Below are 26,930 nucleotides of genomic sequence, written 5' to 3'. Positions count from 1 at the left end.
TCATTTAGTTCAATCATAAAAAATAAAATAAATAAAACAAAGTCTCCCCATGGGCGTTGCTTAAATGGTGTGAGAAAAGATGTCTCACATTATCCACGTGTCCTCGGGCAAGGCTGTGAATGAGAATCAACTCAACCTCATCCCGTGTGTCCTTTTACCACACTGCCACTGGCGTATGGCCATCATTCACTATACGCACGCCTCTTTGTGTTCATTTGTCTCCCTCGAATGCCACCGTCGGCATTGCCCCTTCGGATGTACTTGTGAAATGAATTGTCTTAGAGAAAGTCACAGCATCTGGCAGTGATTGGGATGCCACAGGCAGTATGTGTGAGTCTTGGTTAGTGTGTCACAATGAAGGCAGGGGTTGATTAACCCTGCTGGTCTTTCGCCGAAGACACAATTCACGCTGATACCAGCCTGTACGCACGTTTATGTATGGATTTTGACTTTTACCTTAAATTCTTGAGGCGTTAATTTGGCTACAAGGTGTATAATCGCAGGACAATTGCTGTAGAACCTTTTAAGTCATTTACAGGGTTGAAAGCCATTTAAAAAAAATATTGGCTTTCAGTGGTTATCGCAGTGTCTCTCAAGTTCTCAAGTGACAGTCATAAAAACTAGAAAATATCATTTCAGCAAAAGCATTTTGTCAATTTACAGGATGGAAACGTAAATGATTGCTATGAACAAAAACCCAATAAAATCCAATAAAGCTGAACAGATTTTTTTTTTTTTCCCGGAACCATAGCAGAGTTTCTCAGAGGAGCAGCCTTTCACCATCCAGGATAAAGGGGGTTGTCGATGGATTCAATGCAAAAAATGTTTGTTTTCATCTTTAGAATCAGGAAAATAAATCATTTGTACAGAGTCTGTTGTATTAATTAACAACTCCCAATGTTCCCCTGTGGTTCCCAACTGCTTTGAAGATTCTTCCACAATAGAAGGAGAGTCTTACCATGTATGCACGAGGGGGGGGGGGGGGGGGGGGTGAAATCCTGTGATTGGATCACAATGCCACATGTTGGCTGATTGCAAGCGCAGCAATTGTGTCGTAAAAAGCAAGGAAAAAAAGCCTCTCGGGAATCCGAAGAGGGAAAATGCTGCCAAACAGTGTTCACCATGGACTAGTAAAAGGAGATTTTTTTCTTCTTTGCTTGAAGATAGCGAGATGTTCTAATCCTCTGTTCATTGTCAGAGTTATGTGAGACCGGCCGAGGATAATAGTGTGTTTGATGGCAATGGAGGGGAAAAGGGAGGTTTGCCAAAGAGGGCTTCATAAGTTAATGGCCTGGGTTTTGATGCTGACAGTAAAATCTTGGCTATAGAGCCATGTGGAGCGTTATCTAATTCAGCCGTTTTGAAGATAATCTTGAAAAGGAACACAGAGGAATGACAGCATGAAGAATAGGAGAGACGTCTAACGGCAAAGGTTTGATCTAGCCATAAACCACATGGAATTATCACCGAGCTAAAGCAGATTTGTTGAGGAGGCTCGATAGTTTGGACAATATTCTTCCCAGGATAAATGTTACATAGCCTTGAGAGGGTGTCAAAAGTAAACAAACTCAGTGGTGGATTTTGCAGCGGCACCACTTGAAAAGCAGCTCCTATTGGCTAGGTAATCTTTGATCCACTGGATGACATGTTGCCTGAGGTAAACATTGCCCCGGCACAACAAGGAGCCAAAAAGAAAATGAGATCAAATTTTCCCAGCGAGCACTCGTATATGCAGGTGCCTGCTTGAGAATGCCAACCTTTACTCCAGCAAAGGCAAAGAACAAAACAGGAACTTCGTAGATATTTTAAGAATAGTATGTTAGTGCCAAACAACAGCCAAGTAGAGTGGGAACTGTAAATTCAAGAGCACTTTGCATTGGTGGGTGGGAGAGTGTGGCCCTCATCCTGAACGACTAAGGAAATGGGGTAAAATATTGAAGGGATGCAACAGAAGGCTGACCCTTGCTTCTGCTGGCCATAAAAAAAACAAAAACGCGAAGAAGAGAACACGAGGACCGGCTTACGAGCTTGCTGTTGTAAGAAGCCGGTGACAACTCCACCAAACATAATTAATGACCAAAAGTTGCAGCAAAACATCACAAAGGCAATGACAGGCCGAGGTTGAGGAGCGGCAAGGAGAAGGAGGTTGCATCTGAAATGTGAGCTAAGAATAGTCCCGTCTGCGGTTGTGTGTACATACATGTGTTTGGTGTGTGTGTGTGTGTGTGTGTGCGTACGTATATGCTTATCCTTTCCCTTGAGGGTATCTTCAAGGCTCCTGGGGTCTGTTTGAGAGCAGAGACGCAGCCAGGGAGCCACGAGCCATCAGCAGCCAGGTCAGATTAGGTTGCTGTCGTTGGCCTTTGTGCTGATAAACACAGCAATGAGTGGCACCTCCCAACCACCACTTCACCCCGGTCATCCCACACTTGTCAGTCCTCCACCGGTCAGATAAGCTTTGACAGTTAAGTAAGAGATAAAGGGAAAGTCAGGGGTGTGTGTGTGTGTGGTTTACTTGAAGGGGTTTTGTAACAGATGAGGGTCACAGAATGAAGGAAGAGCCCTTGGACAAAGGGGAAAGGGAAATTGACTGGCACATTAGCTGGTGTCTCCCTATCAGTGGGTTTAATGAGAAGAGACAAGGGATCTCTTGGTTGTGGGGATGACCATGGGAACACGGATACGAAGGAGCAGGACACAGCTGTCCGCACCAATTTTCCTTCTTTGCTTCCAACTCCTCCCTCGCTCTTGTTTTAACACACACTGTGCAAATTAAACAAGGTTCTCACTATATTTATAGAGCTAGAAATACATATATACATTGGTACCTTGATTTACACACAGCCGATTTTTTTTCCGTTGATTGCGAGCATAAACATTCGAGATATGAATGCTGGATGGTGGCATCAAACTCAGCTCGACTCACTTCACGACAAGCAGCCATTTGGCAGATAAAATTCTTCAAGAGGCTTCAAGCTGTTTATTGCCATGCATCATTGAAGTTTACTGTCAAACTAAACATAAAACAAAGAGAATCACACATTTCAAACATCCATAAAGTCTCCTTACTTATATCTTATTACGATACAGATATTTGACAATTGATATGTAGACAGGCTGAATATCAGAAGTGGGCATTCACCTATGAGTTCCCGTCTGTATTTCCGACCTGGCCGTGCAGTCCAAGTCGGCCAAACGGCCTTTACCGGTACCACGTCACAGGCAGGTGCCCCACTCCTGACGGTCTGGGACCACGAGGTTCGGCTAAATATGCAGACGGGAAATTCGTAACGGTTAGGTGATGCCCAGCTTTGCTGAAAATATTGCTCATCCTCTGCAACAAATTGAAATGCTAATTACTGCCATCTAATGATCATAGGTGAAACATCAACCAACCCAATGACAAGGTATCACAGGCATTATGTTTGTCCTGCATATGATTACAAACTCGCAAAAATATTTTAGGCCTACTCATGTAATTTAGGGCAGTATAAGACCCAGTGTAAGCACAACTAAGACATGTCTGCCATCTAGTGGTGAATGGTGATATTACAACTTAAAAATCCCTGCATATTCGCAGTTCAGCACCTGTAGATTCGCAGATTTTTTTCTTTTTTTAAATATTTTGGAATGTTTTGGTTTTTCCATTTTTTATGGGATTTTTCCCCCATTTACCCCGTTCTTTGAGGAAAACATATTGCGTGTTTACCAGCATTTTTGAAGACATTTTTGAATTTGTATTTAAAAAATAACAATATAATAAAATAACCGGCGTTCCTCCAATGTTATTTTATTTTTTGCCAAAAACTAATCAAGGAGCTCAATCAGAGTGTGCCTGCATGCAGCCTGCGATCCACCAGTTGTTCTAGGAGGTCTGTGGGAATTTATATCCATTCTCCAAAAGAGCATTTGTGTCACAAAATGTTGCCCTGACAGAGAGGGCTGGCTCGAAATCTCTGTTAAGGTTTTGCCAGAGGTGTTTGTTGGGATTGAGGTCAAGTTCTTCTAAACCAAACCAATCCAAGCATCCATTTATGGACCTTACTTTGTGCACCAAGCACAGTCATGCTGGAACAGAAAAGGGCCTTCCCCAAGCTGCTCACACAAAATCAGAAGATAGTTTTCCAAAATTCCTTGCTATGCTGGGGATCACCAGTATAGTGCATATGGAATCATATTTTGTGGTTTTGGAAGCCTTGTTAAAAACATGTCGAAAAAAACCCCAAAACATTTTCCCCAATCACTCAATCTTGTTCATTTGAATTTTTACTGTGTTTTTTCTTGCAACCCAATTAGTATTTAATATAAAGCACATCACCTTTCCACCCTCATCACTGATGATTAGCCTTGCGGAGCAAGCGTGACAGAATAGTCTGCCTGATAGATGTATTCAGTCTGTCAACAAGTATCATTTCAGGCAGGATGAGACCCATGTCAAACACTGACTTTCTCTTCAAACACAGGCGCATCTGCTAACACTCTTATTGAACTGGCAGCACAGGAGCGTAACCTACCCTCCTCCCTCTACGTCCCATAAATGTGAAAATTGTATGCTTAAGAAATATTAACGTCACATTCAATCAATCATTATTACCCGGCGAGGGGGGGTGGGGGGCAGGGGTGGAATCCTATTTGAGGTGTAGCGGCATTAGCAATTTTTAGCTTTGAGAACGTCTGGATGTACCACTTCTAAGGTGTGCCTAACAAAAAGAAATCCTTTATTGCTTGTCAAAATATTTTGCTTATTTTGTTCCCAGGAAATGTTTTCAATTCAGTTCTCAGTGGGTGACTTCAGGCATATTAGAAAAGCCATTGTCTCCACCTACAGGCAATCATAAAAACTACACCTGAAAAACTTGACAGTCCTCTGAAAGGCAAGATGCTGGCCAAAAAAAAAAAAGAGTACAGCAAAGGTGGCAAAATACTCGCAGTCTGTATACAGATATACAGAAATATACACTTGTAATACAGGATGGGAGAGAAACATCTTAATGTAACTGTTTGTAGATGCGCTATATCTTTGTAAGTCCGGAGTAAATACAAACAAAATAACCACACAACAAACAGTACACAACCCAAAAATGAAATATTTATTGTCGCTATACATTTTTATATACAGTATGATAATTAGATTTAAGCCGATTACAGTCTGAGGATGTTTTTCTGTATATTGTCGGTGTTACATGACTTAATTCAAATCCATTCGGAATGACAGAAGACAACTTAATCAAACGATGTAAGTATAGACATCACCATGACAACAAAACACAGCACAGTCTCCAAGATTGATATAGGCAAATACGGAGACTTTCAACTCCGCTGCTGTGTTCCGCAGCAGTTAATCAAGATATGAAAGACTGTCAGTAACAAATATAGTGCTGTAAAATATCTCAGGAAAGTTGAGGAGATGATTATAAGTTGAGGTCTACATGTATATCTTGATTATACTGTATAGTTATGAGCAGTGAAGTAAGTATTTGTAATGAGAACTGAATGCTTCTTCTTATAATGTTTGAATCAACATGAACACATACACACACACACACACACAATACAAAATCTGTTTGTGTTTCTTACAAGAAAAAGCAAGTTTGTTATCATTTGTCATTGAGATGTGATGTGATCCCGCCCACCAACATTCCTTCAGTAACTCCTGAGGAAATAAGTTATTTTGGTCCCAAATAAAGGTCCTGACTGTTTTGTTTGAGAATATGAGGCGTTACAGCTAATGTGTGCTAATTATCGGATCTTTTTTTTTTTTTAATCAAGGAACATGACAATACATACAATCATATTTCTCTTCACACTTTATGGAAAATACAAAGACTCGATGGGAATACAGAGGTTAAATTGTGAGGGATGATGGCGTCCCTGAGAGTGTGAGTAAGTGTGTCTGTGTGCGTATGTGCTATATGGTCTCCACATAATTGGCAGGAAACAAGCCTTGGCGTCCATCTTTGCTCCATCCCCTCCACCAAGCTGTATCAACCGCTTCCACGTCCCGGATGATGTCACCAGGTTCAAAGGAGATCTCAGATTCGTCCTCTGTGGGAACCGCAAGATAATATGCTGTGAAAACCCGCTAATCACACAGTCATTACGGTAAGTGGAGGCACTTTATGTGCTCAGGAGAGATTATCCCCTAAGTGGCATTTTACCTGCTTGGTAGTCGTACAGAGCTCTGACGCATATTTGTTGCTCAGCTAATACCTTGAGTGGAGAGGGAAAGAAAATCACATTGGAATTAAAAAAAACAACAACTTTAAATTACATTTATAAGTGATCAATTTTATTATTATGGTGGAGCCTCAGGAAACAAATTAAATTCCTTCTGTGACCATGCTCAGAACTCCAAATAAGTGTATCTTAAATCATCTAATTATAGAAACAAACTTCAGACAATATTCCACAGAAATTCAACATTGCAGACAGAATTGCAACAACAAAACATTAAACATACAGCATGAGAGAATGACAAGAGGCATGTTTTTTTAAAAGGGAAATGAAAATGATAGTGATTTTATTGTTCAAAAAATCCTTTACAAATCCATACCATTGTTAATATAAGTGTTAAATATAAAATAAGTACAGTATTGGCTGTATAGAAGAAAATATTGATGGTTTAAACCCCCTCCTTCCTTCCCTCCCATTTTTTGCACTCAATCTGTACCTTCACAACTTCTCACAAAGCAGCAACAGTTTGAAAAGGGCATTTGCTGCCATCTACAGTATTAATGTGAAACTTAACACAAATGATCATTTTGAACTTTTTCATTTTTTAAATCAGCTTCACAGGAGCATGGGTATTCTCAGAAGCCCCATATTTAGAAAACAGATGGATTGATGGCTTCCAAGCCTCTGGTTCGGGGTCACGACCTATTGTTCTGGCATTAACTTCGCCTGTGAATGCGGTTTTGTGTGGACTGAAATGGGATTTTTGTAAATGTCATGTTTGGGAGGATTCATCCGAAATCTTCATTGTCTTACCGCTTGTCCGTTTTCTGACAGCTCCTTCTCTTCGTTGATGTCATCGCTCTCTGCTGCGTTGTGAAGGTCATAACACCCGCTCAGCTCCGGTGAGCTGATTTCAGCATCGGACGGGCTCAAAGATCTCCCTGAAGGACATCAGAGAAGGAATCATTGCTGACATTTCAAGTAGTGCCGATGATGTGTTTTGTATTGTACTGTATTTCAAAACAAACCTATGCCATTCTCATCGTCTCCATTTGTGAACCCGTTGGTTGCCAGGACCACCGTCTCAAGCTTGATGGTCTGACAAATGTGGTCCACATCTGAAATGACGATTTGACCTTCATCTTTTTACCAAGCAATGATTTGTTTGGCATTAGAACACTGATAATGTGATCAACTGAACCAACAGTACCTGCCAGCTCGGACGTTTCGTCTTTTTCCGAAAGATCAGCTGGTTCAGCTGGGCTCTGAATGTCCTCCAATTGGTCATTGTGCTCTTTATCTTCAGTGACCTCCTCTTCATCATCACACACCTCCTCAGTTTTGTCCTCTGGGGATGCACGCTCAACTTCTTGCTCTGATTCCTCTTCCTCCTCCTGCTGCACCATCTGCGCTTGCTTCACCTGCACCTGTTCCTCTGACTCAGCCTGGGCTGACTCCTCAGTGGATGCACAAGGTTGCCGTTGCACATCGGTTTCCTCCTCTTCGTCTTCTTTTGCCTCGTTCTTCTCCTCCGCGTCTTCTTCCTCCGCTTCATTCACCACCACATCTTCTTGCAACGCCTCTTCCTCCTTCTCCTCTATGTCATCTTCCTCCTCGTCTACTTCCAGGAGTACAGCTTGCGCTTTGTAGCCAGTGTCGGTATGGACGAACATGGTTGCGTGGTGGTCTGTTGATGGAGAAATATTGTAGTACAATTTTAACATTAACACAGACTATATATAAAAGACGAGCGTACGTTTTAAGTTTCTGATGGCATCAAAGTGTATTTAGGGTTATACTTTAAAGGGGAAGTCAACCCAAACATATTTTTTCAAGAATATGTTCTATGCATGCCCAATAGATGAAACAAGGAATTCTGATAAATATTGAGTTTATGAAATAACAGTTAATCCACCCGTTTTTAGCCATCTCTGGGGGCGGCCATTTTGTCACTTTTTGTCGCCTGAAAATGACATCACAGTTGTTCGGGGCTCTGGTAACAACCAATCACAGCTCACCTGTTTTCTGAAGCTGAGCCATGATTGGTCATTATTTGAGTCCTGAGCATCTGTGATGTCATTTTAAGTCAACAGACCCAGACAAAATGACCGCTCCCTGAGCTGGCTATAAACAGGTGGATTAAAACTCTTATTGCACAGACACAATATTAGTCAGAATGCCGTGTTTCAACTACGGGGCTTGCATAGAACATATTCTTGAAAAAAAATGTTTGGGTTGGCTTCCTCTTTAAGGGTGAAAATTCTTTTTTTTTTTTTTAATTGTGCCTGGCCTGTAGCAATATGGCTCCTTGGAGCAGAGCTCTGATTCAGTCTGTTGGCAGTGTTAACTGTCTGGAATGTTGTGGATTTGACTTTGGCACAAGAATCCATGTAACTTCAGTCTCTAATTTTTGAAAGACAAAAATAGATGACATGATTCTTTGGCTAAGTAATGAGCCCAGGAAGTGGTTTTCTTGAAAAGCGTCACTTGTCGTTATCATTTTTCAAAGTTTACTTTTCCAAATCTTCACCTTACCCGTGTTAAACTGCGGTATCTCAGGGAGAGGAGATGATGGAGGCTGCGGAGGTGGACCTTCGAAGCGAAAAGTGGAAAGCTCTGGCTCGATTGGCGTATTTGGGGGTGAGGATGGCAGAACCCCGGGGAGTGACTCAGTAGGGATGCTTGTTTCCAAGCCAAAGAATGAGGAGGCTTCCAGATTAATGGAGGCTGGCGGTGCAAAGGGCTCTGTGGGTGACGGAGCTTTGGTTTCAACAGGCTGCTGGTTAGCAGGGGGCACTGCAGGCAGTGGGGGTGAGGTCGGAGGGGCATTACGAAGTGGGGAGGTGGGCGGTGACAAGGGGGAGACTCTGGTCGGAGAGGTAAGAGGACGGAAAATGGGGCTCGAGGGAGGAGATGTGGCACGGATGGGGGAGGGAGAAGCCCGGAAGAAGGGGGACACTAGGGGGGAACTGAGTGGGGAGGTTGGCGTCCTGTCTTCTGCTTTGGAGAAGATGAAAGCGGTGTCGGTCAGGCTGCGCTGGTATCGGCGGAATGGTTTGCCTGGAGGAAACAGAAAGGTTCACATCGTAAAGTGGCAGCTTGCTATCCACAAATGGTGAGGCACCAACCACTCATGCCACTTTTCCACCCTCATCTTAAAGTAGAAATCAACCAAAACATAATTTTTTCAAGGATATGTTCCCAGCGAGCCCACTAGTGGAAACACGGCATTCTGATTGATATTGCATTTGTGGGATATGAGCTAAGCAGCAAAATCCACCCCTTTTTAGTCATCTCAGGGGGCGGTGATTTTGTCACTTCTGTCGACTGAAAATGACATCACAGATGCTCGGGGCTCAGATAACGACCATTCATGGCTCAGCTTCAGAAAACAGATGAACTGTGATTGGTCGTTACCTGAGCCCTGAGCAGTTGTGATGTCATTTTCAGTCGACAATACTCTCTGACACCTGTCATTTCTAGCTGCATACAGTCAAATGTTACAAATGACAATGACAAAAGCCTGATTGACGAGCAACCAGTTTACGCCATCCAGCTGGGCACACCTGGAACGGGGCTGGCTGGGTACTCAAAAAAGTAACTCTTAGTGCCTGACTCTGCCTGCTTTTGTCAAGCCCAACAACTCTGAGTATCCACCAGAGATATAATTACAATTACAATTATTATATATATATATATATATAGGCGGCACGGTGGTCGACTGGTTAGCACGTCCGCCTCACAGTTCAGAGGTCGTGGGTTCGATCCCGGCTCCGGCCTCCCTGTGTGGAGTTTGCATGTTCTCCCCGTGCCTGCGTGGGTTTCCTCCGGGTACTCCGGTTTCCTCCCACATTCCAAAAACATGTAAGTTGATTGGAATCTCTAAATTGCCCCTAGGTGTGATTGTGAGTGCGGATGTTTGTCTCTGTGTGCCCTGCGATTGGCTGGCGACCAATTCAGGGTGTCCCCCGCCTACTGCCCAAAGACAGCTGGGATAGGCTCCAGCACGCCCCGCGACCCTTGTGAGGAGAAGCGGTACAGATAATGGATGGATGGATATATATATATATATATATATATATATATATATATATATATATTTTTTTTTTTTCATTTTTCTTATTTTTACGTGAATGGTGTTTCTGTGTTACAGACATTGCATTGTGAATTTTTTTTTCTTTTTCAAAAATTGGACATAAGTGTTTTTCACAGGACAGCGACAGAATATTCACTTTTGCTATAGAAATTAGCAATGTTGCATATTCACTTTTGCTATAGAAATTAGCAATGTTGATAGATGGTACTAAACATAAGTAGCTTTTTGGCTACTTACACTGTGTTCTGTAAAAGCTGCTCAACAAAGAGGTTGGAGAAAGAATGAAAGAAAAAGTTGGAACTCTCTGACCTGGCACCTTTTCTTCAATGAGATTTTTCAGTGAATACTGTGCTTGGTGTTTACATACCAGCACGTGAAGATCCAGGGCTTGTTGGACTTTGTGACGACGATGACGACAGCTGCCTGAAGAACTCCCGAGGGTTCATGGAGCGCTGGGACACTAACACCGCTGCCTCCTACAAATACAAAAGATGTCACTGATGGCCAGCATTGACCATCTCATCCGTTGACGCTGATTCAACGCTGACTTACAGCAGCCTTCTCTATGGACTCACTCCTTCTCAGACGGGCCCTCATGTCTTCCTCATGCTCTCTCTGCTGTAGTTCCTGTTCGCATGGATGCACATTTAGATTATATGGTTTATGTACAAGAGGTCCTCACTTTACACTAGCCACTAAAGTTCCACTCCTACAGCACATTCAAATTTTGTGTGGGGTTTCGATGGAGTAGGAACGAAACTCATAACTAAGAACTCCTGAATTGGTCGGATGTACAGTGGTGCCTTTAGATACGAGTGACCCGACGTATGTGTTTTTCAAGAGGTGAGCCATTCCTTGCCCGTTTTCTTGCTATGACGGGCAAGCAAAATTGTGAGATTCTAAGCAACCGGTAAGTGAATAGTGATAGTGAACAATTCGGGATGTTTATTGCAGTCAACTAGCTTTGTCTAACCTAAATGTCCATTTAGCTTAATGCTAACAAACAATGCACGGACTAACAAATAGCATCAGTGTCATAGCATTATAGCGCTTTAAGCAACAGCTAATGGTGGAGCAAAGCATGTTGACAGAAACTATGACAATAGTCACCCATTTTTTATCCTCTGTGAAAAATGACTAATATTACTTCAACTAAGTGAGCAATTGTGACCATGTATATGTAAGTCCGTTACAAACATACTGCCTCCAGGTCAACAAGGCTTGCACGCCACCACAAGGAGCAGCACAATGTCCATTGAATTGAAAAAAAAAGTTTTTTTTTTTTTGCATTATATTTAATTATATTGTTACTGTATGTTTTGATAAAGTATTATATTTTACAGTGCAATTTTATGTGTTAAAAAAATGTATTACAAAGTATGTGTTTTATGGGGGTAGGCTGGAACTGATTAATGGCATTACCATTCATTTCTATAGGAAAAGATGATTTCAGATACAAGTGCTTTAAGTAACAAGCGTGGTCACTAGACAAATTAAATTCATATCTCAAGGCACCACTTATACGATAGGTTAGTTTATCATTAACCGAAACTAAGGCTGTAGAAATGTCATCATAAACCGAGAACCCCCTGTATTTGCAAGAAAATATAATTATTAGAAGAATATAGAAGGGGAATTGAAAACCCATACAGTATTACTCACCCATCTAAATTTCTCCTTTCTGCGCAGTTCTTCTTCTTGTTCTGCCTGCTTTCGCCTGCATGACAGTAAAAAATGAATAACAAACAGTTCGAAAGCCTCCCCAATCGCACAGCTGCCACATAGACAAGAAAAAACACGTCGAGTTGTCGCCACAATGCGAGGAGACGGGCCTTCTTTTCACCTTTGCTCCTCTATCATCCGTAGTTTCTCATTCATTTTTCGATCTCTCTCTTCTGATTCCTTCCGTTCCTTCAAAACCCGTTCTCTTTCGAGTCGCCGTCTCTCATCAACAGCTCGTCTCCTCTCCTCTTCCTTCCTCAGTTCTTCTTCTCGCTGACAAAATGAAGGAGAAACTGCTCATGTGACGATTCATCCAGCCATACACAGTGGTTAAGTGAAGAAAGTAGGAGAAAGCGGTCTATCAAAATACCTCTGCACGTGCCCAAAAAGAGTCTCTGTTGATGAGTCTCATCTCCATTGCAGCATTGGTCTTCCTATAGTTTGTACCCTTGAGAGAAACAATACAGATTTTTGATCATACACAACACCTACATGTCATTATGACCTTCTGGAAAGTATTTTTACGTGTTTAAAGAATCTCTCTAATATCAGTTTCGGTTGTTGAGTTGAACTACTGAAATAACTGAATTCTTCTGTCATATTCTAATTTATCCAGATGCACCTATAAGGAAAGGCACAAGCATATTGTGTCCAATATTTCAACAGGAAAACGGCACAAATACAAATGATTTGCCAAGTAAGTCTATGCCATCATCTAGTGGTCACGAGGAGGATTGCAGCTACTCACAACTATGTCCTCCCTTTCTGAGAATCTGGAGCTCTTCTTGGCCCACTGAGGATGAGCTTGGGTCTTGCTGAGCTCAGCTCTTATCTTCTCTTCTGTCACGTCATCCGCTTTGTGTGCACTAATGAAGGCGTGCGCCTCCTACATGTGAGAATAGAGGACAGCAATTAGGGTATGACAAATGTGAATATAATGTTACATAGGATAGCTGCTCATGCACGCACACCAAAGTCCCATAACACAAGAGCACAAAAGGGGCCTCTGGTGGTTTTCACTTGGACGGATCTAAAGTTATGCAAACTCAGAGCCAAACTGTTGTGCAACTGAGGATGGAGGGAAAGGGAAAATAAAGTCTCCCTCGGCTGTGAGGATGTGGATGTTTACAGACAGTAGAGGGAGCTACGAAAAAATATCCAAATAAGCCTCATACAGGACTTAACTCTTGTGTCTGTACGCTGGTGTTTCAAAAACTGCCAATAACATTCACTTAGAGCTGTGATCTCACAACATTTACACTAAGTACTACATAAAATCTGTTTAGAATTGTATTTATATAACAATGTTGCCTGAGAGGCCTAGCTGTCATCAAACACGAGGAAGAGATTTTAGCCCCAAAACATATTTATTATCATGAGCCATTGTAACATTATGCAAAATGCTAGGGCAAAAATGCACATCCTCTTATAACTGGTGATGTGGCTGTGTTCAGAAGTAACCAATCACGTTCAAACTTATGTTAATTTTCAGCTTTGAACTTTTTTTTCAAATTTCTGTTAGAAGCCTGAAGGTTTCGTGCTAAAACTGAGTAAAATACTGTAACTGTTCATAATTCCCTCCAACTCGACTATGTCTCTGGTCCAGCTAAGAAAAACAGTCAAAAAGCATGATGCTTCCACCAATGTTTTTTTATTGTTATTATTATTTTTGTTTTATTAAACTTTACAAGCCAAACACAGTTAGTAATACATACATAATACACAGAGAAAATAAAAAAAGAAAAGCCAGGGGGATTTTAAACCAAAATTCTAAATAGATAACATAAAGCAACAGTCTTAATCGCTTTCATATTTTTAGATTCCAGATTAGAATTTATGTACTGTCTGGTTTCTGCTTTGAAAGTTACAAAGAGAGGTTTTGACAGTGACTAAGTTTGGATTTGTGGATATGGAATTTTGCTAAAAAATATATTATTAAATTATATTCATATGCTGCCACAAATGTGCTTCACTGTAATTATGGTGGTCCTTCCATGATGACAACACTGCGCTGAAACTTGAAAAAAAAAAAAAAAAACACAGTACTTCAATTATTCAATTGAAATGTATTCCACATAAGTCAAATAAAAGTTGTGCCTTCACTAGTCTAAAAGAAAAACCCACCCGTTTTTAGAAATTTTAGGGAGCGGTCATGTTGTCACTTTCTGTCGACTGAAAATGTGTTACACAGATACAGTGGGCACTAACGCATTATTGTTAAGATATTTTGGGGGTTGACTTCTCGTTTAAAAACAAATAGTTCTTATGCTGTAGCTGAAATGCAAATGTTTTGAACTTGAAAAGTTAAATACAACTGAACTGTACTTTACAAATGTACTGTACACGAAAAGCAAACAAATTACTCTACGGGATTTTAAAAATGCACTTGTAACATTGTGTGCAGTTTGAACATCAATACTACATTTAAATATAGCCCGATAAAATTGATAAGAAACTTCCTGTGCGTTGGTTGTCTGGAGTCCCAAAGGACCGAATACTGTAGTCGACTTTGAGTAGCACTGCACACCACACTTGTATTATTAGCAAACAAGTCTGTGAGTGATAGAAAGGACAGTCATAAAACTCATTTTAGGAACACCACAAATGGACAGCCAAAATTATGAGTGCTATGGGACAGTTTCAAGATCAGAATGTTACCAAACAACAGCCAGCTCTCAGTTTGTATGAGTCATTAAATGCAGGATGTGTAGAGGTATAGAACCAATTACGAAACACATATTCAGGGCATACTGTGCACATACATGTATGTTGCATAGCAGCTTGGCATATTTTCCATAACAGTACTGATGTCTGCACCTAGAAGCTATCTCTCTGCTCAGGAATGAGTTTCACCTTGGTTTCACAAGATAAGTACGGTGGAACCGTTTAAGTTGAATGCCTCTGAGATGGGAATTTTCAGAAGCGAAAAATGCAACGCAAGGAAAAATGTATCGCAAGTTGTCTAAAAACATTTGGCAGTGCTTTATTACCAATAGCATTGGATACGTTTTGTAAATTTTACACTTGCATGATGTTATTTCAAACATCGCCAGTACTGCTATAATAAAGGTTTTATGATTATGACAGTTTGACTACATTTCCAAACATCCATCCTCTTTCTACAGTGCTTGGGTTGGAGCCTATCCCAGCTGAACTGGGCGACAGGGGTACTATGGACCTGTTGCTTTAAAAAAACACACTCACTCACAATACATTCACACCTATGGAGTCTTCAGTGAACGTAACTCAATGTTTTTTTGAATGTGTGAGGCAGCTAGAAAACGCAGTGGGAAAAAAAAACTCATAGGGAGACAATGTAAACTCCACACAGGAAGAACAGAGCTCACAATTCTGGCGATCTGGAATTCCAGTACAGCTTTCTCGCACATTCCAAAAACATGCATATTTGATTACCTGAAGACTCTAAGGTGTTCACACTGCAGGGCGTGTGTACTTGTTCACATGACATAAAATTGTGACTTCTAATGTGAACGTAATGCATCAGTGGTGTAACATGCAAGGGCACAAAGCACATAGCGAGGTAGTAAGGTGGGAGGAGGTGGAAATATTTTGGGGATATGAAACAACACTCATTGACCTCATCTAATGAGAGGTTTATTAAAGATGATGTCGCGTCATTGCTGCGCATGATAAAATTTGTATAAAAAATTTACACACAAAAAAAACTCTGTAAACTCTTACAAAACTTTTCCGGACTATAAGTCGCTCCGGAGTACAAGTCGCACCAGCCATAAAATGCATAATAAAGCAGGAAAAAACATATATAAGTCACACTGGAGTATTAGTCGCATTTTTGGAGGAAATTCATTTGCTAAAATCCAACACCAAGAACAGACATGCCGTTTAGAATTTAAATGACGAACAATTTAAAATAAAAATGGAATAGAGGCAACAAAAGGCTGAACGGTATTCTTACGTTACGTTTCACAACGCTCTCCGTACGTGTGTGCAAGACCACAGACACGGCAAATTGTCTTTTTATCATACTTTTTCAATTACTTATTTAACAAAATATTAGATTTAACTGTTTAAATTATTCATGCGTTTTAATAGCTTTAAGGATTTATCTTTATGTTTCTTTATGTGGGTTACAATAACATGTGAAATGATATACAGGTAATAATGTGTTAATAATTTCACACACAAGTCGCTCCAGGGTATAAGTCGCACCCTCGGCCAAACTATGAAAAAAAACGCGACATATAGTCCGGAAAATACGGTACTCAGGTAGTTTTGCATGTTGCAAACCTACTAACTAGACCTACTAACTAAAAATTCGCAATAAAACCACACAAGAGGTCTTCAACTGAAGCTCCAAAGAAGCAATAAAAGACACTTGAATTCACTAGTAAAAGTGCTTCCGGCTTTATGCTTGCTCTATATTTACAATACTTGCACTGTTCTTTGTTGAGTACAAAATCTCCTGTTGCAAATTATAAACCTCGTGGCCTCGTGCCAAAATGTGGGTATAATAAATTCAAAGACAAATGTTAAAACAACATTGAACTTGTCCCACGTGCTTATTTTCTGTTTCTTTAGCCTTTTTGTATCTACCTTCTTGTCTCCAACCCTTTGTGCCTGGCTTGTGTCTGTTATTTGAGTTGAAACGTGCAACAATGACAACATCTGCACCCTATTCACATGTTAGCTTTCACTGCAGCAGAGCATGGAACACACCCAAGGCTCGCCTTGACGCAACTCCACCTTTGGCCAGCTCCGACACGCAGTATCCAAAGAAAGAAAGGAAGATGGAAAGAAAGATAGAATTGATCTGGAATGAAACATTCAAACTTCTCCACAACCTCGCCGTTAAAATATATGGCTTCTAATTGACAGACTACAGATAGACAGATAAATATTTGGCACATAATGCATTACAAAACTCAATTTGTACATTTTGGTGTGAGAATTTTGTCGGATTGTTGATTGACGGAAATTCATTGTCAGCAGACAAATTGCACTAATTAGATTGCATAACTATTTGAAGGCATTTTATGGCTGAATCATCATTCATTGGAAAAGTGTTCAATTCAGTTCATCATTCAGTCATTAAATGTTAATCGGTAAATTATTGAGTTTATTAAAGTGATGCATACGTTGCATAAACGTCAGCAGATCATAGCCATGAGAGCTCAATACCGTGAACATCAAAACAAAAACTGGAAAAGGCCTCAACAAAACATGTTGAGAGGGGAGCAAGAAACGTTATGAATATACACAGGAAGAGGGCTCAGACGATTCTAAGCAGACCCAATTCTTTTTTTTTTTTTGCATGACCACATGCATTGGCAAAGGTTTAGCAATGTCTAACTTCTAACGAGTCACAAGTCATAAAATTTTCCTTACCACATTGCCCATACAATTACCGTATTAAAGCTTTTGTGATGGTCAGGATTTGAGCCTGGAAGACATTATTTGTATTTAGCGTATTTTATTGACTATAAGCCGCACCTTTATATAAGCTATGCTACCGATCTATTATGAAAAATGAGATCTTTACTGTCTTTACAGAACGATTTTGAACTGTAAATGTACATGCATGTACCTGAACAGATTCGTTCTTAATAGTGCCTTTTAACACAGCAGCAACTTTGCTGATGTATGAGAAAAGGCTAGAAGTTATAATCCCCATATTGTGCAGTGAAAAATGTCCACGTTTGTAAATCTTTTGGGTCAGTGTTCCACTCCATGAGCTCACAGGGACACACACTTAACACAAAAGAGGTTTGGAGATCTCGGTGGCTCACAATGGTCCAGACTTGACAAAAACAACAACAAACATTCCACACAGTCGACTTGGAGATTCCTTTATATGGAAACTCATAAACCTTAGGGTCAGCCGCCTTCACAACTAAACAAACACTGATCAAGATGCACAGATACAGTGGATATGCTATGCTATAGCAACTATAGGACTGGTGGTCCCTTCTGATGCGCCTTCCTCATGAGAGCGCTTCCTCGCTTGTTCCTCTCCGTCCTGTCACCACTGGCCTTCTCAGTCAGGAGGAGCAATAGTAAATCTTTTAACACCAAGGCTAGAATAAATCTTCTTCTGGTATCACTGCTGGCCACATACCACCGACACAGGAATTAGGACAGGAAGTGCAGTCGACACAGGAAACTTACAAAACAATACCCAGTCAACTTGAGTGGGTAAATATAGAGAACAAAGCCTGAAAAATGTCTCTCCTTGGAGGGAATTTTGTGAACTGAGCACAGTTTGGTGCATTTACAAGCTTCTAAAACCCAAAGTAACAGACAAAACAACTAAACTGGTTTGACGTATAACTTCAAAATATTTGTAAAATTAAAACAATTTATTCTACTGGACCTTGAAGAAGTGTTTGATGGCTGGAATGTGTCCGGCACATTCCGTCCGGCGGTATTCTTCCACATGTTCACCAACCTGCAAACAAACACAGGATACAAACACTCATGCTCATTCCATACCATTATAAACTATACGTTTACTGTCAAACTAAACATAAAACAAAGACAATTACAAATACAATTGAAGCAAACACACCACTTTGACTATCAGCTAGCATGATGCTAGCACACATTGCAAAATGCCAAAGATGGGCTAATGAATTAGATCTATTTGGCTGTGCTATAATGCTTTAAGGAATGATAATTTGAAGCCAAATTGTACAAAAACAAATGTATACACTATAACAATACTCACTGGCATATATTCTTTTTCCACAATGAAAACAGATTAATAGAGTACTGTATTGCAATCACGCACAGAGTCACTCATTTGCAAAACTGTTCGTCAGCACAAGGGATTGAACAGATTAATGGCCTTCCTACTCATTACAATGGGAAGTATGATTTGAGATAAGTCTTTTGAGTTGTGAGCATGGCCACGCAAACAATATGAACTCTTAAGTCAAGGCACCACTGTATACATTGATTTGCTGTCTTGTGCGAAGTAGCCGCATGTATCATAGCCAAATAAGCTGAACAAAATAGGACATAATGAGTATTATGTAGTAGAAGTCTGCACCACTATTAAACATACTTATTGCTAAATTAATATTGCTAAATTAATACATCCTCAATACTGCATCTTCAGAAATATTTTTCAGGACTAGATGTGTGTGTTGTGAAAAAGGGGAATCCGAAAAACTATGATGAAAACACCACATCCCACTTTTGCGTGCGTATTCTTATGTTTTTACCCATGCGATCATAGCGACGCGGGGGCCTCCTGTGTCTGCACTTCCCACTCTGCACAGTCCATATTGTGGCTTGGATGCATGGAACTTGCCGGCCAATTCTGCAACACCGCCCACTTTCGCCAAAAAAAAAAAAAGTAGGACATTTGTAACACATGCGGGCACAATAACTCTTCCAAGGCTGAAGTTAAGCAGCTTAGGAATTCAAAATGTGTATTTCTGACATATTCAAATAGGACAATCAAACTTACCCCCTGAGTCAGCTAGTTTGAGCTTGTTGGTGAGGCCTTCGTATACAAATAAAGCCCTGTGGAAACACAGACACACAAGAGGTCAGGATATGTGACAAAGACATGCCAAACACATCCGTCGTGTTGACAGCGAGACGCGATCAGGTTGACAGCTTGAAAATGATCAGCGTCATCATCACACATCAGCGTCGCCATCACGTGAAAAGAAGGCAAGCGTACGGACGCAACACGTGTTGCACATTGGATGTGCACATGTTTTTGCTAAACATGAGTTTGTTATGTAGCGTCAGCAAAATGCACTGACAAAAGAAGTTACAGAAATTCTATTCCACCCCTGTTTTTGGCAGTGAGCACAGATACTCGGCAGAAGTGTAGCCACCTATCATCAACTTTGCTTTGATGACTGCTAAAACTGTACATCGAGCTGAGAAGCAGAACAGAGAAAAAGCAGGTTGTGACATTTTGCAGGTAAAAACGTGTTTGGATGGCATCCTTCAGCCTGTCAAACTTTGGACCAGGAGAGGAAACGCGCACATGCTCAGAGCTCAAACGCAACTAAGCATTAAAATAGATAAAAGTGAGTAAAAACTGTTTTTGGCAAGAAGGACTGTAACACTCTTTTCAACTATGTTTTCAGTTAACTCATTCACTGCCCGTCATTTTCAGACCCTCTTTTACCCCAACGTTTGTAAAAAAAGAAAAAATATATAAATAAATTCCTGGGATTGAATGGCTGGACTGTGAAAAGACAAATAAATACATCAATGGCAGTGAATGAGTTAAATAGCATTAAAGGACACATTCATCCAGTCCTGGCTTATTTTGGGTAAATTGCCCAGCAGAAAGGTGAGCTGTCAAATCTTTAACATAACTTTCCCTGTGTATGTACGAATGTGCGTTCAGCAGGTATCCTTCGTGTAGTGAGAGAGTAAATATCAATGTAACGCATTAATCTTGAGCTGAACACTCATTGGAATGTGCGTGTCTGCATTTGTCAGTAAATTTTTCCCTCAAACTCCTGAGGGAATTTCAATAACATCTGGAGCTGCGTAGTGAGTGCACAAGGCCACCAGCAGCTATTATGAAGGGTCAAAGGTGAAGGTACTGTGTGTGCGTGTGTACGTGGGGTGCGTGTGCGTGTGTGTAATTGTGTGCGTGTATGCATAAGCATGAGAAAGTATTTGTATGAACTACTTTGTCTTAATAAATTACTAAAATGTATATTGAATATTATTGTAAGCCACTGTAGTATTTTGCACAGTTTGAGCGTTAACATTGTGCTTAAATAATAAAATAAACCAATTGTACTGATGGGGGGAGTAAGAACCCACCACGCCCGAGGAAGCACAACCTATCAGAGACAGAAGGCGTGGCTAACGAGGTATGTGCTGTGCAATTGTGGCGACACCCTTGTCAAATCTTGCTATTAGGTGAAAAACTCAAAACCCACTTTTAAAATAATTACTTATATAAAATGTAAAGGGAAATAGAAATTGGATTTCAGTATTCAAAAACACACTTTAATGTTGAATATATAACTGAATTGTACTTAACACTTGTATTGTACAATATTAAAAAAAAAAATGAAGCCACTGGAACATCATGTACAGTTGTACAATTCAGTGATTTTTGTTGGCTGGGATTGTCTCAAGCTCACTAGCAATCCTTAAAAGGGTACGTGATCTAGAAAATGGATGGGAAAATCAGTCTTTGAATGTTCTGTACTCCTGTTTCCATGACAGTGGTGTATTGAGCAGAATAACACCTCGCGGGGGAATTTTGCCATAGCAGTGTGGCTGGAGCTGAACCCTTCCATAACGCACATCATCATCAACTAGTTGAGACTGCACCACTGCACAGTAGTGCATTCCATTTAAATTCAATTGCTTCAAGGTATGATTAATGAATCAATTCCATACCCTCAAAAGGAATTCTTAACAATCAATTATTAATGCAATCGAAACCCATTGCTCATAGCATGCAAATTTGCCCCTGGAGGCTTCTATATATTCAGTCCACAAGCCCAATATTTTTGAAGCAACAGAATTAATATCAGAACTAGCCTGCACACATTTTATTCTTGCATAAGCACTGACACTGTTATTATACATCTGGGATGGGCAACTTAAAACGATGGAGGGGGCCACAATTTTTTATCAGCACTACTGGGGAGCCATAGGGATTCCTATGACAAACTTTCCTCTTGAACTATTTTAATTTTATGAATAAAAGAGTCTCTCTTCAACAAAAAAGAGTTGAAAAAAAAAAACGAAATTCATTCAGAGATGGCACAAGACTGCTGAACGGCAAACCAACATTAAGTGTAAGAACTCATTTTGAGTATGTTACGTAAAGATATCATATTAATATGATTTAATATTATTCTGTTTGTACTGCATGTTATTAAAAAATCCCCAAACATTCACCTTTATTACATCGTGCGGTATAGGGCTGTAATGGTTGACCCAATGCATGTCCTATGCATGGCGAGTCTGCCATCGGTCACAACAGACGTTTTTCCAAGCCATCATACACACAACTAAGCGTTGAGTATATTCATGTTTTCGAGGACAACTTTAGTAACACCTCATGCACTTCAAACGAACTGTCAACGGTTCTTGTGTGGGAAAAAAAAAATCGCTGTTGTTTGTGTACTTTTGTGGTCAGTATTGTAGTGGCAACTTGTGTTGTGTCTTTCACGGCTGATAGCGTCTCTAAGCAAACTAGGCTGATAGGTGTGCGTTGTAATTTGGTGAACATATATTTCGTCCTCCTTTTTTACCCGAACGACACAATTTTTTTGTACTAATGCGGATCCTGGCGCATGAGTCTCCAGTTGCCCATCCCTGCTATATATCAGTTTTCAAAAATCACAATAATAATAATGATAGGAAATATTTGTTTGACCCACAACAGCCTTTGCGTGAATGCTTGTCTCTAAGCTTGTCTCTAAGTATTCACACAATAACAGCCTACAACATCTTAATTAGCATCATGATGGAAAAGGTCAGTGTGAGCACAATGAACAAAGGCTAACCAAAGTCAATCAGTGTGTGTGCGTGCGTGTGTGTGTGTGTGCACTGAGAGACACAATTACTATGTTGTTTGTAAGCAAGCTGCATGCATAGAGCATGAGGATTAAAGCCTCTTCTCACATTCTTTTTATTTTATTGCTGTGCTGGTAATTGTTAATATTTACAGAGTACACAGATTTATAGGACAGGATAATACTGATGTACTTTTATATGACAGCACTGCAATAAATCGTGCCTCTACGACTGCTACAATGTTAATTTTAATGGAATGACAGATGCTGATTTATTCTTATTGGATGTTTTGGAGACAGCAATTTGTGGTGCTGCCAAACAGCTTTTAAAAACAGACAAACCGCTGATGGAATCCTCAAAGTAAAAACATGTAGCGTGTATGTCTGGTCTCCTAAACAGTCAACAAGCCAAGGTGCAGGCTAAAGTACAACATTGATCATGTTGGTGTTCGCTCACAAGCACATATTTGAGGTTTGATAACAGAAGGACGCAAGCTAGCTTCTTTCCAGCTGCCAATCGGCAGACTTTGAAACCACTTTGAAAGTTATGAACTGCATGGTCATTCCCTCGGTCATTATACGTAGACAAGCAAATTCCTGACTGCATTCTCCAAGAGTCTCCAGCAAGCTTAACTAATCTCATGTTTCCAGATCAGCCATAAAAAAAACACACGCCACTACTGTATTAGTCTTAAAAGCATCCAGAATTAAGACTCCAATCCACTGATTCTCACAGTTCGAGACATTCCAGAAGGTCATTGCTGACAAGCGGTCAAGGTCAGAGGTCAGCATGCGTATGAGGGCGCATTCCCCACCCACAACAATGTGATGTCGGGAACTATTTCTTCTATGAAAATCAGATCTGAATAGATTATTTTTCTATGGTACAGCTTCTCAAAATTAAATCTAAGCTTTTACTTCATTTTAGGTTGGATTTACACTACATGTCTCAGTGATGCGGATGTGGACCAGTGGTTAGCATGTCTGCCTGGCATGACTTCCTGTGCGGGCTTTGGATGCTCTCCACGCTTGCGTGGGTATTCCTGGGTAATCCAGCGTTTTGTTAAGAAAAACTAAAAATTGTCCATACGTGTGACTGTGGTTGTGAATCGTTGTTCGTCTATATCTGCCCTGTGATATGACACATTGAGTGACAATTCACCGCTGGGACGGGACAAGGCTCTCCAGACGGTGGAGGGTGACTATGACAAGCCGCCAAGTACAAGCAACGGGGAAAGGCTTGCAATTTTTTTTTTAATACAAGCTTCACTAATTCACCCATTGGCAGATATGAAATCAATAAATCAATATTAACTTATTCGCTGCCAGACATTTTCAGAGCCTCTTTTACCCTAAAGTTTGAAAAAATTTCAAAACAAAATATAAATAAATTCATGGGATTAAATGGGTGGACTGTGAAAAGACAAATAAATTTGTCAATGGCAGTGAATGAGTTAATAATCAATATACTGTTATCTATTCATTGTTTTTGATATTATTTGTGGATGTTCCGAACTACCATTTGTTTTAATACTGCTTGCAGCAGTGCCATTACATGGATGTACTGTAGTTCAACATCCATCCATCCATTATGTTTTTTTTCATCACATTAACAGCACCTCTGCTGGATCCAGCTAAGTAGTGCACTTCATTATCAATAATCAATACTAAACGATTTCACAATTCTTAAAAATCAATTAATCAATTATAATCCCTATCCCTACTGTCAAACTACAAAACTAACGTTTGGTATGGATACTTGATCATTCCTTTATTTGCTTTCCTTTCTAGTGACTTGCAAAGCTCTTGCATAATATGGTTGATTATGCAAAAGCCAATTCAAAAGGAATGCATTTTTTATTCTGCGAGGGCATGGAAAAAATGTCTAAGTTGTTTTTGTCTCTGACAGCACTTAAATAAATAAGCCACCATGTAGTTTGGTCCAGTAATGTAGATGTAAAGCATGCTTGGGGATGATGGAAAAGAAATTACATGTAATGAACAAGTATGCAAGAAAAATCCCGGCAATAAATCAAATATTTCCGTTTCTTCGGTGTTATATTACTATAAAAATGGATGATGTCTAAACTTGTTGCCAAGCGTAATCCTGCTGAGCCGATTTAAAGCCCTGTATTTACAGAAAAACAGCTGTTGTTTCGTTTTTTCTTCTTTTACGCACCACCAATGATTTGCGTCATTACTGCAAATGTGCAGAAGCAACCGTGACAATGCAACTTTGCAAAATCTCCCTCAAAAATACATACAGTAGATGATAAATGTAGCTTTGCTGATGGGAAAAACAGAGTCATCCCTGTCACTAAGCCAGCTATGACCTCAGAAGAGAGGAAGAGTAGAGAACAGACTAGAAGAGGGAGGGGTCAAAGCGAGGAAAACACCATGATGTCATCATCTTAACAATGACAAATGAAATGTGTGCATGCATCCCTTTAGACTATAGAGCAGCCATGGACAAATAAGTGTTCATCTCAGCAAAAAAAAAAGATAAACACAGTCCACAAGCACATGTGCACACAGTCAGATGAGAACCATGAGCCAGTAACAATGAGGATAGTTTGTTTTGGACCATGACGGCTCCTGTAATCCGTCCATGTAATGCATGCTCGCTCTATACAATTTCAAGATGAACATAACAGAAACAGATGGTCAACTATAGTACTCGTGTAGGCATACAAAACGAATAAAAGACTACACTTTTTTCTGCATATAAGGAACAAGCAAAAAAAAATGTATTTATGGTCCATGTTACGCCTCCTGTCCATGAATTACACTTTTCTTTTTTCATCCTCAACCACCACGTGTATTTAATCCATCTTCATATCTTAGGATCTGCAAAAGTAAATCAAATCCCCCTATATACTTTGTAATACATATTTCTCTATGACAGGAAAATGATCAGGGTTCACCCATATTATTCATTCATGTCATCTGTGCCAGCAAGGGAGGAACGGAAAGGTTTGTGGTCATTGATTGATGACATGTCCATGAAAAGAAAGACCTGTGAAAATGAATGCCAGTCCATCACGAATAAGAGCATCATTCATTCTCTCTAATTCCTTCGCAAGGCAAGAAACCATATTTGGTAACTTAAACTTGAAATTGAACAATATGTCAGAACCTAAACGTACTCATTTTATTTATTAATTTAGATTTTATTAATTAATTTAATTTATTTTTGGATGGAGGGTGCATTTTTGTTAATTTTGGAATGGATTGGGTCGGGGCGGAGGTGTAATATTTAACTCAACATTCATGTTTTTGTTCTTCAGTGACAGAATTGATTGCTCAGTAAAATATTTAAAACTTGATAAAATTCTATTTACAAATAAACCTACTGAAATGTCATGCTTTTTAATTGTAATATCTGGCATGGCTGTCTATGGAAATGTACTGTACATTTTCGACCCTTTCACAACTTTATACAGTAGCTATGACATTTGTAAAAGGGAACTGTAACACAACCAAACGTTTTATCACAGTTATCGAGCTGGGAATTTTACTCCAAAATGAGCGTCCGTTATTTGTCATCCGTCTGCAGCGTGGGTACCCTTCCGTCGTACGTCATTCACCTTTTTTTATGGGGTACAAAAACAGTATATACTATAGGCCGGTCCGCCTCTAATTTTAAATAAGCGCCCGCCGGCGATTCCGACTAAACTTTCACTAGCACCCCCGCTGGATGATATTTGAACTGAAATAGTGAGTCACAGCACTTTGGAAGTCTGTTCACAGCCTGGTCCCTTACTCAAATCTGTCCCCAAAGCCCCTCCCCCCCCCCCCTCCCCAGCGCTTGCTGCGGCCATTCGCCAATCCACTAGTGACGAATAGACGGACGGGTCCATCACATAGGCGGAGCGCCCAGCTCTGCTAAATTATATCATCCTTTGCATGAAGGTCATTTATTTCTAGGAGACGTTTATTCCTCCCGTCTCGCCCTCAAACTTGGTCACCCATTAGTCTTGGTTTAGGGCCGACCTGAGATCTCAGTGCTATTTTTAGACGTTAGTCTACCTCGCTGTCTGTGTTTCAGTGGAAGTCCGAGACGTCCCCCGTCCGACACACAGAGCTCATTTCCTCTCTCCAAAAAAGGGCAAAAGAAGTCCTGCCAAAATCATTACATGTCTTTCCTCTTTTTTCCCAGTGTGTTACTCATGTAATACCCCCTTTGACTCATATAGTGTCGTGTCCATGTGGCAAGCCCAGCAGCACATACATTCCTCTGTCTGGATTAAGAAAAATATGGTCAGAGAAATGGGAAGAGTAAACTTAGATAACAGAGGAATGGTGCTGACTTATTTGTGCCAATGGACAAAATACTGTTTGTTTTCAATCAAAGTAAGTAAATTACAGCCGAAGTTTAAAGGGTAATTAAGCATGTTATACAAGAGGTTGATTTAGCCAACATCAAATTAAGCATGACT

The 26,930-nt window shown here is 40.3% G+C and overlaps 1 protein-coding gene across 2 annotated transcripts in view; it reads right to left on the bottom strand.

Moving 5' to 3' along the window:
• Positions 1 to 5,067: 5,067 nt before the first annotated feature.
• Positions 5,068 to 26,930, bottom strand: part of LOC147147325 (uncharacterized) — a 36,715-nt gene continuing 14,852 nt past the window's right edge. Inside the window, exons 2-16 of one of the 2 annotated variants that reach the window (XM_086031627.1) lie at positions 19,446 to 19,501; positions 19,198 to 19,310; positions 18,345 to 18,419; positions 12,741 to 12,878; positions 12,363 to 12,440; positions 12,114 to 12,265; positions 11,933 to 11,987; positions 10,823 to 10,897; positions 10,638 to 10,746; positions 8,710 to 9,234; positions 7,385 to 7,861; positions 7,203 to 7,292; positions 6,988 to 7,115; positions 6,159 to 6,210; positions 5,068 to 6,045 (exon numbers count right to left, since the gene is read on the bottom strand). In XM_086031627.1, the coding sequence (XP_085887753.1) occupies positions 5,909 to 6,045; positions 6,159 to 6,210; positions 6,988 to 7,115; positions 7,203 to 7,292; positions 7,385 to 7,861; positions 8,710 to 9,234; positions 10,638 to 10,746; positions 10,823 to 10,897; positions 11,933 to 11,987; positions 12,114 to 12,265; positions 12,363 to 12,440; positions 12,741 to 12,878; positions 18,345 to 18,419; positions 19,198 to 19,310; positions 19,446 to 19,501 (2,260 nt within the window). In that variant the 3' untranslated portion in view covers positions 5,068 to 5,908. Of the gene's footprint in view, positions 6,046 to 6,158; positions 6,211 to 6,987; positions 7,116 to 7,202; positions 7,293 to 7,384; positions 7,862 to 8,709; positions 9,235 to 10,637; positions 10,747 to 10,822; positions 10,898 to 11,932; positions 11,988 to 12,113; positions 12,266 to 12,362; positions 12,441 to 12,740; positions 12,879 to 16,690; positions 18,307 to 18,344; positions 18,420 to 19,197; positions 19,311 to 19,445; positions 19,502 to 26,930 lie in introns of those variants that run through there. The other variant, XM_086031628.1, reaches the window with a different exon arrangement.

This window comes from Filicampus tigris, chromosome 5 (assembly GCF_054856515.1).
Source record: "Filicampus tigris isolate MCC_2025a chromosome 5, RoL_Ftig_1.0, whole genome shotgun sequence".
NCBI lineage: Eukaryota > Metazoa > Chordata > Actinopteri > Syngnathiformes > Syngnathidae > Filicampus > Filicampus tigris.
This window is presented reverse-complemented; position numbering and strand designations above follow the sequence as displayed.